Source organism: Myotis lucifugus, unplaced genomic scaffold, assembly GCF_000147115.1.
Source record: "Myotis lucifugus unplaced genomic scaffold, Myoluc2.0 scaffold_165, whole genome shotgun sequence".
In the NCBI taxonomy this organism is placed as follows: domain Eukaryota; kingdom Metazoa; phylum Chordata; class Mammalia; order Chiroptera; family Vespertilionidae; genus Myotis; species Myotis lucifugus.
In genome coordinates this window covers 1,549,079-1,562,251 of record NW_005871213.1, presented here as the reverse complement: position 1 = coordinate 1,562,251, position 13,173 = coordinate 1,549,079, and the positions used below count along the sequence as shown (strand labels likewise).

The 13,173-nt window shown below is 44.2% G+C and overlaps 1 protein-coding gene across 3 annotated transcripts in view; it reads left to right on the top strand.

Annotated features, from left to right (window-relative positions):
- The first annotated feature begins 3,181 nt into the window (after positions 1–3,181).
- Positions 3,182–13,173, top strand: part of NBAS (neuroblastoma amplified sequence) — a 195,222-nt gene continuing 185,230 nt past the window's right edge. For 2 of the 3 annotated variants that reach the window (XM_023759896.1, XM_023759897.1), the window contains exons 1-6: positions 3,247–3,363; positions 5,188–5,242; positions 7,302–7,338; positions 8,229–8,306; positions 8,627–8,674; positions 10,586–10,629. In XM_023759896.1, coding sequence (XP_023615664.1) covers positions 3,247–3,363; positions 5,188–5,242; positions 7,302–7,338; positions 8,229–8,306; positions 8,627–8,674; positions 10,586–10,629 — 379 coding nt within the window. Of the gene's footprint in view, positions 3,364–5,187; positions 5,243–7,301; positions 7,339–8,228; positions 8,307–8,626; positions 8,675–10,585; positions 10,630–13,173 lie in introns of all 3 variants that reach the window. The other variant, XM_014461993.2, reaches the window with a different exon arrangement.

Sequence of the window (13,173 nt, the reverse complement as noted above, 5' to 3'; positions counted from 1 at the left end):
TCTGAAATCAATAAAAATATATTTAAAAATATATTTAAAAAATGAATTGGATGAATTTGTTCAGAAAGTAAAGGAAACCCTGATTCCAGGCAATAGGCAGAAGATTCCATAGAAGCAAGCAGTGACATCATCAGTTGCTTGGGGAAGGGGGGTGGAGATTTGATCTCAGGGCTGAGGTAGGGTGGGAGGGGGAGGCCAGGATCAAAGCCAGGAATCTGTGAAGGGAAGGGTGTTGGGTTACTGATCACCCCGCATAAAGGTAGGGCCTGAGAAGAGCTACACAGTGGAAATAAAACCGAGTCAGACAGCAACCAGACTTGTCCGCTTCGCCTGGAATCCAAGAGGATGTAAAAGTCTGTGAAGATTTGTGAAAACAGCCTGGTCCTTTTGCAAGTTTGGGGCCTGAATTTACATTATTTGTTGTGGAGAGTGGCTACAGCGTTTGGACAGGTTCAAGCCTCGGACTAATGAGAGGGCACGGTCCTCTCGTGGCAAAGCCACGTGCAAGTCCCAGCTTGGAGGGCAAAGCCCTCCCAGCACAATTATAGCCAAAGGCTACAGCTGTAAGCTTGACCTTATGGTCCGAACCTGTGGTCCCACGTGGCTGAGTGATATAGGCTGCGGGAGGTGCAGCAAGTAAACAAAGCTTGATCAGGTGCATGTAACTGAGTAGATTCGAAACCCACGAGAACATTGTAAAGATCTTGATCTCGCCCTGACTTTGCCTCGTGGGATCTGGCTATAAAATAAAGACTCACTCAGCTTGCAGGCTGTGGCGCTGTCTCTCCATCCGAGAGCAGTGTCCCATCTAGCGCCAGCTTTCTTCTCTTGTCTGTCTTCTTTAATCCTTCACTGACCACCCTCCCCCCCCCCCCCCCGGGGTTCACCCCGGCCCTATCTTAGCGCAGCACATTTTGTACTTTTAAAATATTTTAAATTTTTAGGGGCCCCAATTTTCCCAGGTCCTTGAAAAAGGGAAGAAAATTTTTCGGGGGGGGGGGGGGGGGCGGAAGGGACCCTCTAACCCCATGTCTTGAAAAATGCTCACAGATTGGATTTCAAAGCATATGAGCAAACAAGGTATACACACACACACACACTCATCCTCTCTGTCTCTCTCTCTCTCTCTCTCTCATATAAAGAAACAAGCCACCATGAGCAAGAGTCAGGAGAAAAAAACACACAAAGATCTTTAAAGATGTCAGGTATTAGAAATAATCAGGTAGAAATTTAGTTCCGTTGAGGCATACTTGGTATGCTATGAGAATAGAAAAAAATGGGAACATTTTTCCGTTTTTTTCCTTCCCCTCATCAAAGGCTTATAAAAACAAGATGACTTCTTGTGAAAATGGGTACGTTTTCATTATTAAAATCATCTTTTTCACTCTCAAAAGTTTCTCAGTTTGGACAACTCGCTATACCTGTACAGTCAGTGTAAGTAAGACCAACTAGCAGTTGGACTTCAGCCATGCAGCCTGCCTGAAACCTCCCCTGTTGAACCTTGATCGCTTTTCTGCCTCTTTTCCAGCCCCCACATCTGGCATTCTCCAGTGCAGCTCTTCTCACGGCACGCGTACTCTAACCACCTGCTTCCCTTTTGCTGGCCACCGCACGGCCTTCCCCTCCCAGGCACTCTTCTGGGTTTTAAACAGTGGAGCAGGCTTCCTACCCTGCCCGTGTGCTCAGAGCACTTCTGGTAGAATTTCCCTCCCGGGAATCGCTCCCCGTTAAATGCATAGTCACTTTGCAGGTGTGGTAGTGTCAGCCCGCGCTTTTTGTTTCTGCACAATGTAAGCTCCCAGGAGTCAGCCAGGCATGGCCTTAGGGTTCCCGTTCTGTTGTACAAATGAGGAAGGGTGAGGATGAACACAGGAATTAACATAATGAGATGATGGCAGAGGAGAAACACCTCTTGGTGGTGTATTTGCAATTGTCCCCTTCACAGCTAAGCAGGAAGCATCCTTTGTGGGTTTGGCCAGCCACCTCCTGGCTGTGATTGTGCTGGTCAGTGATGAAGAGAATGGATGACGCAGGAAGCAAACCCATTTCTATCTGAGAAAGGTTGAGACCGGGAACTTGGTGTGCAGAAATGGGAAGGGCCAGTGCTGAGGCCGTGTCCCAGTCCAGGGGCCACCCCTCCTGCTTCCCCAGTGAATGGCGTCCCTACCTGCTCACATTCTACAGCCTACCACATGGGAAGCTGGGCACCTTGTCAGCCCTGGTGGGATGGGGAGGGAAGTCTGGTGTTTGCAATTGAGGATTTGATAAAAAGACAGCTGTTGGGAGAAGTACTTCGGGATACAATGTGTCAAATAGGTTTTTTGGGCAGTTTTTCGTTTATTCAACAAATAATATATATTTTGTCCTGTGCTCTGTTCCAGGCACTGTTATAAACTCTGAGGATATTGTTAAGGGACCCTACGTATCTAGCCGCTCATCATATCCTTTATAAAAGGGGTTCTGTGAGCTGCTCTAGCAAATTACTGGAACCCACGAAGGAAGTCTTGGAAATCTCTGATCTACAGTCGATTTGTCAGAAGCACAGGTGATAACCAGGGTTTCCATCTGGCATCTGAGGGGTGTGCGTTGGGAGGTGGGTCCGGTTGGGGGTGGGCAGTCTTGTGGGACTGAGCCCTGAGCCTGTGGGATCTGTGCTGTCTCCGGATAGTGACAATTTTTTAAATTTGCAACCACCTTCCCTGAACTCGGGTTCCCAGATCCCCCTCACCTTCTGTATTCTGTTCCCTAACACTGGTCATCCCCCAATGTTTTGTCCTCTGCAAAAACTAAGCACAGACCCCGCTGGCCCCCACCGCCTTTCCCAGCTTCTTCCTTTGATACCTGTGATTGGCTTAATCTGTGGCGTCGCCTGACTTCTGGGTGCTTATTTAAAAAAACACTACTTGCCATCTTTCCATGTATTAGGCAACAAACCCATAGAGGAATGCTAGCATCTCAGGGGGACTCTTTTTACCATTTTCATGTTACAGAAGCTGGCGGGGGAAGAGAGGTGCAGACTTGGCTGATCGCACGCAGATGAAGACGCAAGGAGCGCAGAGAAACCCGGTCCTACCCCAGACAAGCCACAGCCCTAGTACTTCCTAGGCACGACGGGGTGAACCTAACAGTTCAGGCCAGTAGACTCCGCCCCTTCCCCCCCGGGCAGGAAGAGCGGTCGCGGTCGGGGAAGCTTGTCCCTCGCGGGCGGCCGTAGTGTGGCTCCCTCCGCTGCCAGGCCCGGACAACATGGCGGCCTCCGAGTCCGCGCCGGCTGTCACTCCAGGCGCCGCGGAGGGCGAGGAGGAGACGATACTCTATGACTTGCTGGTCAACACCGAGTGGCCCCCGGAGACAGAAGTGCAGGTGAACCGGGCTCCTCTAGACCCGGGGCCCGCTTGGCGCGACGGCGCCCGGGCAGAGCCACGTAGGAAGGAAGGGCCACGTAGGGTGGCGGTGCTGGTGGGCGGGGGAGCTGGGCCCGGCCGCGCGTCTCGTTGCCTAGCAACGGCGCGGCGGGTGGGCGGGGGTCTGGGTCCGGGAGCCGGGCTTGGTGTGGCCAGCGGCACCGCGGGCTCTGGTTCTATCCCGGGCGGCACCGCGGGCTCTGGTTCTGTCCCGGACGGCACCGCGGGCTCTGGTTCTGTCCCGGGCGGTGCTGGGAGGGGGCTGCAGCATCGGACGCCAGGGCCCCTCTCACCCCTGACTGCGTGTCCCCTCCCCTCCCGGGCGGGCCCTCCTGTGCAGCGGGACCCGGAGTCCGTGGACCTTCCGGCGGGCTGCCACGGAGCGGGCGTCAAGCCTTCACTCCCGTCTGGAGCTGAGTTGCGCCAGCTCTTGAGTATTTCATTCAACAAGCACTTACCACGTGCAGGTGTGTGTGGGCCCGTGTCCCAGGTACCGCGCCAGGTGCTGGGCGCCCAGGTGAAGCACTTGCACCGGGCTTGCAGTGTGGAGGGGAGACAATCGGGTCAACATTTCCCCCCCCACCCTCCCAGCCATCAGCGCTGAAATAGCCTCAGGGTGTGAAGAGTGAGGCGCTACTGCCCCGGGCTGGGTTCTCTGCTCAGGAAGGGGTCGCGGGGCTGTAACCTGACGTGGACCTGGGGTTGTCAGTTCCCCAGAGAGGACCTCCCCGGCGTAGGGTGAAGAGAGGAAGCGGGAGTCCACGTCTCTCCGGCAGATGTGTATTGAGAGCCTCACCTGTGCCTGCACGGGTTAAGACTCCGAGGGTGCGGCAAGATGGAAAAGGACTTTTACCAAAGATCACGGAGTCCAGGCCATATAGATTCTCTTCTACAAAATCTTTCAAAAGTGTTTCTGTACCGGAGATACTACTCATTCTCCTGTGCAGTTTCTTTCTCTTTAACCTTTCCGTTGCAGTTTCTGCTCGTCGCGAATAACGTATTTTGTAGGCTGGCAGAGATCTGTATATATTACTGTTTTTCAGGTATTTATTTAGTTTCTCTTTGTTTTTTACCGGTGTGAATATTTTATAGGTTATGCAGCCAGGAAGCAGCCGCTGCTGCTGTTGGTTGGATAAGTATAAGTTTCTGCCCCTTGAGCACTCCCTGGTTAATCACAACAATGATTCAGAATACTTAACGTTATACATTGATTTTTAAAAAATAAGCACAGCATCAAACTTACATTGAAACCTCATGGCACTCAGCATGTGTAGTGCCTAGAATTGTTTAGCCCACACAGCCTGTTTGAAATATACTTAACTATTTAATGTAGCAATTATATATCAATGTGGGCCTCACTAGCATTTTCTCCGTGGATATAAAACATTCAGTGCCTTTGTCTCCAGGCATGAACTTATTTCATCTAAATGACCCCTTTTCCTGCAAGCAAAACGTGGTTAGGCCTCTCTAGCCCCCAACTGGTCTTTGCCCTGGACTTCTCTTGTCTTTGGACTAGTGTTTTGATATGAAATAGTTCCAGCAAGAATCCTTCCTTATCCTCTGCAAGATTCATCCTCGCAGATGCCTGTGACTCCGTTATGCTCACTTGTACGCCCACCTGCCCCAGGCTGCTTCTACCTGTTTCTGTCTAGGAGTAGTTTTTAAATACTGGTAATTTGTACCCAGTGCTCTGAGTAGTCACAAAGAAATAGAACTTTACGTAGTGTGTAAGGATTACTAGAAAATTCTCAAATGTAAGCTTTTTTTTTTTTCCCGTCTGCAGCCTAGAGGCAATCGAAAACATGGTGCATCCTTCATCATCACAAAAGCAGTTCGAGGTATGGATAGCTTGTTTATTTTTTCTACATGTATTTATATACATCTAAGTATATGGCTAGCAGGTAATTCCACCCCCCCACCCCCCATTTCATTCATATTTGTGCTATTCTAGAAAGTTTAGGAATTTAACCCTTTGCGGTCCAATGTTATTTTTGGAATTCAAATAGTCTGGTCCAAATTAATTGACGGGATTGAATGTTGAACTTTTTAATGTTCTTATTGCTCGACGTTGGACCTGCTCCTGGCACCTGGTCTGTCGAGTCAGCCTCGAGGTTGGACCGAAAAGGGTTAAAAATGTGTTTTTTAGACTTTTAACACGTTAAGCGCCATGTCAGTCACCAGTGACTTACACTATACTTTCCGTCGGGACTGGTCAGTCACCGGTGCCTCCAGCATATCGGTGAAATCGGATATCGCAGGCTAAACAGAAAGGAAGACAAAACAGGCTTGGCGCTTAACGTGTTAATGTAGAACCTGATAAAAGTGACGAGCATACATGTTACCTGAGTTTAATTTTATATATGTAACTTCATGATATGTGATATGTATATATAGACACATATATGTCTGCATGTATATGTGTGTATATGCACACACCTTTAATGCAGCGTGGAGCTAATGTATGGCCTGAGTTAGCCATTATGGATGTGTTTAGGAGGAAATGAAGAAAATCAAGCCCAGTTTGAGCCTCAGAGAGTGCGGACATTGAAGGTGAAAGGACAGTGGCAGGCTGTTTTAAGTGGCTTACATGATGTTTCAGGTACATCGGGCCAGGGTTAATCATATTGCAAAATTGACAAACCAGGGCATTCTTTAACTGCCGGCGGACTGTACACTGTGCTCACAGGATCGCACTAGCCGCAGTGAGCGGTGCTGGGAGGGCTTGTGGGCATTGGTACAAGGCTTTACCAGGCCAGCAAGCTGGTGCTGCTCCGAGTGTATGTGTTAGGTGAGGAAGCTTGCCCAAGGTCATTCATTTGGAATTTGCATGCCTTTCTGGTCCCAAAGCCTATCCTTTTTTTTTTTTTTTTTTTAAATATATCTTTATTGATCTCGGAGAGGCTGGGAGAGGGAGATAGAAACATCAATGATGAGAGATAATCATTGATCGGCTGTCTCCTGCACGCCCCCTACTGGGGATCTAGCCCACAACCCAGGCATGTGTCCTTGACCGGAATGGAACCCGGGACCCTTCAGTCCACAGGCTGACGCTCTATCCACTGAGCCAAACCGGCTAGGGCAAGCCTATCCTTACACTGGTGGATGTGAGCTACTCGTAAAGAGGAGATTCAGTTTCTAAGGAGCTGAGTACTTGAAATTAACTGTAATTTTACTTTCTGAGAAAGATAAAATAATTTTATCTCCTGATACAAGAATCGCTAGCATATGCAATTTTCGTTATCACAAACGCTTTGAAGTTCTGGAAATTCAGAAAATATATATAAGTCATAACATTTATTGTAGAAAACTTAGAGAACATAGGTAACCACAAATTAGAGTAAGTAAATTACTCTTCATTTTGACACCCACAGGTAATCTATTATCCTTCAGACCTTCACCCAGTGATATACACTTAATTGCGTACACGTATGTTCTCACGCACATATGTTTTAAATGAGATACTATAAAACATTATTTGTCAATAATGTGTTAGAAATTGGTTTTCATGGACTTCCCCATTTTTAGATATTATTATTTAAATTTTTGCTATAAAGTATAAAATGGTATCTTAATTTTTTAATAAAAATACGTTGGTTTTAAAGGGCTATTACTATGATTTTTACTCCATGGTTTTATTAAAGCCTGTTTGGCAAAATTTAGCATTTTAAATCACTTTTACTTTTTGTACTGTTAGAGTTTTGAATACACCAGCTTGGAACTTAATATGAACAAATATATGATCTTGTAAAATACATACTGTATTTTAGATTTTATTCTCTTATTTTAAGAGTTGTACTCTGTGTTTTGTAATGACTCATTCTACAGTGTATTTTGGATTTTATCATCAAGAAATATTTGGCTTTGCTATTTATTTATTTATTTATTTATTTATTTCAGATCGGTTATTATTTTTACGCCAGTACATCTGGTACAGGTGAGTCATTAATTCCACAGAGAAAGGGTATGAACATCAAATACAAATAACTTTGTCCTATTTATGATTTAAGTTTTCAGAACTGAATTGTGATATAGATGCTGATAATCAGGTGAACCAGTTTATAAAATAGACGTTTGGTATATTTGGCACACTCTGGCGGGTACCTTACAGCCTTGGGGCGATTTCCTTCCCTTAGTCATTATTCAGATAGTCTCCTGACAACTTGTGCTTTCACTGATGAGCGTCTGAGCCTTATCCTGAATGATGAAGGCTCTCCGCCTTATCTCGAATGTCCACACGAGGGATCTGCAGCTTGCAAAGCTTTTAAACAACTTTTGTGTCCTTGTTGTCGTATCCCCTCTCGTGCATCAGAGAAGGTTCTTTCGCTTTCAGTTCTTGGGTATTTTTGAATTCTTTTGAGTGTTATGTATGTTTTCAGGCACAGTGCTAACTTTGAGCCTGAAAAGGAACAAAAAAATGATTATTCTGACAAAGGATATAATTCAGCTTTTAGATATGTGTGTAGGAATCGTTTTATGGAATTCTTTACCACGGATTGCTTTTCCCTTGAGGACGTCTAATGTTACAAGCTGCAGAGATAAGATAGATGATATGGTTCTATGAAGGAGACCTTTGGCTCTTCTCTAGGGCTAGCTCCAGTGTTGTCTGCTTTTCCTCTGGTGCGTGCGTGTGTGTGTGTGTGTGTGTGTGTGTTTCACGATTAGATTTTAAGCTTGCTAATGTGTTGTGGTTTCAGCCCTCCGTGTGTGTGTGTGTCTTTCACAATTAGATTTTAAGCTCGCTAATGTGTTGTGGTTTCAGCCCTCCGTGTGTGTGTGTGTCTTTCACAATTAGATTTTAAGCTCGCTAATGTGTTGTGGTTTCAGCCCTGCACCCTTTTTGCTCCCTGATGGACTGGTTCGCTTGGTTAATAAACAGATAAACTGGCATTTGGTCCTTGCAAGGTAAGGATGTATACAATTCATATGTTTCTCTACTTGGGTAAGCATTTAAATTTCATTATGGCATTAATTTTGGGGTGTTTATGGCTTAATAGTCTTGACATTTATTGTATATAAATTCCCTTTGATATATATTGTTTAAATGTGTTAATTCAAGCTATATTGGAATCATTTTGCCTGCTTTTGTACCAAATGTCATCTAACTTCAAGGTCTAAAGATGAAACAACTTTAAAAATGATTTTAACTTAAAATCCCTCCATGTGTGTGGAAGACTGTTACAAATGTGCATACAGATTTTCTTCTTCTTTCTCCCCTATGAAAGCAATGGAAAGCTTTTGGCTGCTGTTCAAGATCAGTGTGTGGAGATCAGGTAATTGTTAATATTCATATTAAAAATGTCCTCTGAGAAGCATTTTACTTGACAAATGGGAACTAAGAGTTTTAAAGGGAGCACATCTAAAGGGACTTTACCATTAACTCATGTTTCTGCCTCACTGCTTCTTTCTGGAGAACTAGGAGTTAGGCCTTGTCTGGAGAAAGGGGTAGTCCCCAATTTTTGGGGCGCCACATGTTTTGCCTGCTGTTCTTAATGTCCCAAAGAATGAACTGGTTTTCCTGAGTTAGTTGCTATTGTTTCATCGCTTTTGTCACTGATACATTAATTAAAAATAAAGCGCATGGAAAGCCCAGCTTAGAAGCCTTCTAGATGTGTACGTAATGCCCCCGAATGTCTCGAGAGAACAGAACATCTCTGGTCTCAAGTAGTGTGTCTTGGTCTTGTGCGGACCCACAGTCCATCTACATACAGCTTGATGCCGACAGAGCAAAGGGCCCCTACTTTTCTATACCTTCCTGAGTGTGTGCTTAGCTGACTTCACAGCACATAGTCCAACAAGAGTGGATTCCAGAGTTCTGGAAAATACACATCGTCTAATGAGAAAGTAAAGTTCCTTAAAAGACAGCAGAGTGATGTGGGGAAGTGGAAAGATGAACATGCCCCTTTAAGAAAGTATCCCTCATCATTTAATTAGCAAAATGGTGTTGGACAGCCTTTTAAATTTGTTTTATTGATTTTACAGAGAGAGGGGGAGGGAGAGAGAGAGAAACATGAATATGTTGTTGCTCTTATTGATGCATTCATCGGTTGCTTCTTGTATGTGCCCTGACTGGAGATTGAACCCACAACCTTGGTGTATTGGGATGATGCTATAGCCAACTGAGCTACCTGGCCAGGGCCAATAATGACAGCCTTTTAAAACTACATTACTTAATTTGGCATGGCTGTACCAGGCGGGTTCCTCTTCTTTAACAGCATCATTAAGCATCACGTGGGTACAGTGTTTGAACTTACGTATGCATAGGATGGGCTAGCATTTCCTCTTCCGTTTGTTGCGGCAATGTGAAATGCATCTCTTTGAGAATTGTGCTGATAGTGTGACTTCTTTTTTCAACAATTAAATTTATTGGGGTAACATCGGTTAATAAAATTATATAGGTTTCAATGGACATGGACAACAGGGGGGTGAGGGCATGAGTGGGGGAGATAGAGGGTAATGTGGGGATAAGGACACATACGTAATAATAAAAATTTTAAAAAAACAATAATAAAAAATTATATAGGTTTCAAGTGTGCAATTCTATGATATATCATCTGTATATTGCACTGTGTGGCCACCACCCAAAGTCAAATCATCTTCTGTCACCACACATTTGACACCCTTTACCCTTAACTACCCCTCATCCCCCTTCCCTCTGGTAACCAGCATACTGTTGTGTCTATGAGTTTTTGTTTGTTTATTTGTCCATTTGTTGCTTTCAGTTTTATAACCCACGTATAAGTGAAATCATATGGTTCTTGATTTTTTCTGACTGACTTACTTGGCTTAGCATGACATTCTCAAGGTCCATCCATGTTGTCTCAAATGGCAGTATTTCATCTTTTCTATGGCTCAGTAGTATTCCATTGTATACATGTGCCACATCTTTGTATCCAGTCATCTATCGAAGGACACTTTGGCTGTTTTTATGTTTAAACTCACTTGTGCTTATGTCACTTCATTCTTGTTATAGCTCCATTCCTGATGAAAAGAAATGTTGGAAGAAAGTAGTATCCCTAATGCAAGGGCCTTATTTGAGGCACAGAACCCCGTCTGTAAGAGCAGGAATGATTTAGTGCTGTGTAGAGAAGTTGTCCAGTCTGTAGTATCTGTGGTGGTGTATGGCAGTACACAATACTGTTGTTATGTAAAACTATTGTCTTCATTTTGTGCATACATTGCAGGTCTGCCAAAGATGATTTTACATCTATTATTGGGAAATGTCCAGGTAAGAGTTTCCAAAATTTCTAAAAAATGAAAATTTCAAGTCTGCAGTAGTTTACAGTATCTCTTAAAAGTCAGAATAGAGATTAAATATTTATTAACAAAGATTGTTAAAACTGCTTAATAAAATAATTTTTTAAAATCTTAACTGATTTCTCTTACTGTCTTAATTTTGCTTTAGGATGTGCATTTTGGAGAAATTTGAAATTGAAACTTTTTAAAGAGTCTAAGCCAGTTTTGTGATAAAGTTTTTGTATGTGTCTGTAGTCTTTTATTTTGAATTCGATGAAGAAATAAATGTTTTGGTGTAAATCAAGAGTTGATCAGATATGGCCTGGCCAGTGTGGCTCAGTGGTTGAGCATTGACCTATGAACCAAGAAGTCACAGTTTGATTTCTGGTCAGAGCACATGCCCGGGTTATGGGCTCGATCCCCACTGGGCATGCAGGAGGCAGCCAATCAGTAATTCTCTCTCATCATTGATGTTTCTAACTCTACCCTTCCTTCCTCTCTGAAATCAGTAAAAATATATTTAAAAAACAGTTGGTCAGATACATACTAGTAAAAAAAAGTCTGGGATTTGATTATTCTTCGATATAGTCAGCAAGAATTTACTGAATGTGTTTTATGTAATATGAATCATTCCTGGTACTAGGGGTGTTATTGTGAGCAAAAGGTGTGTTCCTGTACATCATACAGACACTCAAATACTTGATTGTAAACTGACAGATCTGATGAAGGAAAAATACAGAGTTGGGTGAGAGTCCCTAACCAGGAGTGTGAGATGAGATTGTTGAGAAAAAGTGACTTTTGGAAAGCAACCTTAAGAGTGAGTAGAGGGTGGGAGCAGTGGGGGAGGTGTGTGTGTGTGGGGGGGAGGTGCTTCATCTGCAGGGGCAGTGTGTGAAAAGGTAGCTGGGAAGCGTATACCAGGAAGGCAGTAAGAGGGCATGATTAGGTGAGTGCACCCATTACTTCTGCTTATTTACAGGGCCTGCAGTTCATCTGCATGACCTTGTGCTAGTTTAGCAGTGGTAGTTGTGGGAATCGTAATGATGACAATCCTGGTCGTTGTGATGACAAACATTTACAGTGTCCTTACTGCATGCCAGGCGCTGCATTTTCTCGTTTAATTGGAAGAACATGGCACTCATATTTTATCTTAAAGCAGCGTTTGGGTAAAATGGATATTTGACAGTGAAAGCGGGTGTGGAGAAGGGAGGCATCGATTGTTTTGTAGTGTACAAAATGGTGAAAGACAGGATTCCCCGAGCCCCCCATGGAGATGTTGCTCTTGAAGCTCTTTGTCAAAAGCACATTGGTGGCCTGGGGCCAGTTTTCTTCTAATTTTTCTCATTCTCAGCCATCCAAATGCATTGAGAAGATTAAGAATTAAATGTTTTAAAAATGTTTTGAGTTCCAATATGAATGGTGATTTTCTGTTAGTATGTCAGAGAATCAGTATTCCTAAATAATCCACATGTACTAGTGGATAAGGTAGTAATAGAGTTCTTATAGAGTTTTCTTTTATTAAAAATTGAATTTATTGGGGTGACATTGGTTAATAAAATTATACAAGTTTCAGGGGTACAATTCTATATTACAGAGTTCTCTTGACATACAAGATATACATTTTATGGCTTAAAGCAAATGTAAAACTTATCCCTCCCTGTTGTTATCTGTTCCTTCTGCTCAATTCCCTGGACAGTCAGTGGTACCCTTATCTGTATCAAGCTGGAAATGTAGACATATTTTTCTTCTTTTTCTTTCTCTCCCTTCCTTCTTTCTTCAACAAATAAACATTAAGCTTGCCACTGTGTGCCAGGCGCCGTCCTAGGCCCTGTGTATGTCTGCAGTGAGGCATGGTACCGGCTACCTAGACTGAAGGTCTGCAGTCCCTCAGGCGGAGAGAGATGGGAGTCCTTGCAGTGGTGCCGACTGGCACAGTGGAGGAGCATCCCCGGTGACTCCACCCGGGCCTGCGAGTGTGGTTAGGCGGCTCTTGCTCCCGCTCCTGCGCTCAGCCCTCGGGCCCCAGTTCTGGCTTTTAACAATTTCACTTGCTTTCTCGTGACTGTCTCCTGACGGTTTTCTTCTAGATGCTCTTCACTAATCCAGCTTTGCACAGCTTGCCCAATTGATCTCTCATAAAAAAGAATTACCATGTTACCTTCAGATCTGGCTCCCCTGTCCTCCAGATAGGTGACCTTGGACACGTTTCCTTACCTCTCTGCGTCTCAATTACCTGTAATATGGGTATGATGTTATAGATGGGGTTGTGGAAAAGTTATGTGAGCTAATGTAAATATGTTAAGCTCTGGGCATACGAAATATGAATAAAGCTCTTAGCATAACGTCTGACACTTTGCAAGTACTTAGGAGACATTAAGCTATTACTGCTGCTGCTGTTACTCTGCCGAAAATCTGTCGGTCATTTGCCATTAACTGTAGAATGCAGGTTAGAGTTTCTAATTCAGGGCATGAGACCTTTCACAGTCTGTTTGTCCTGTGGATCCCCCCACCACATGTCTGTGGTTTTCCAACCTCA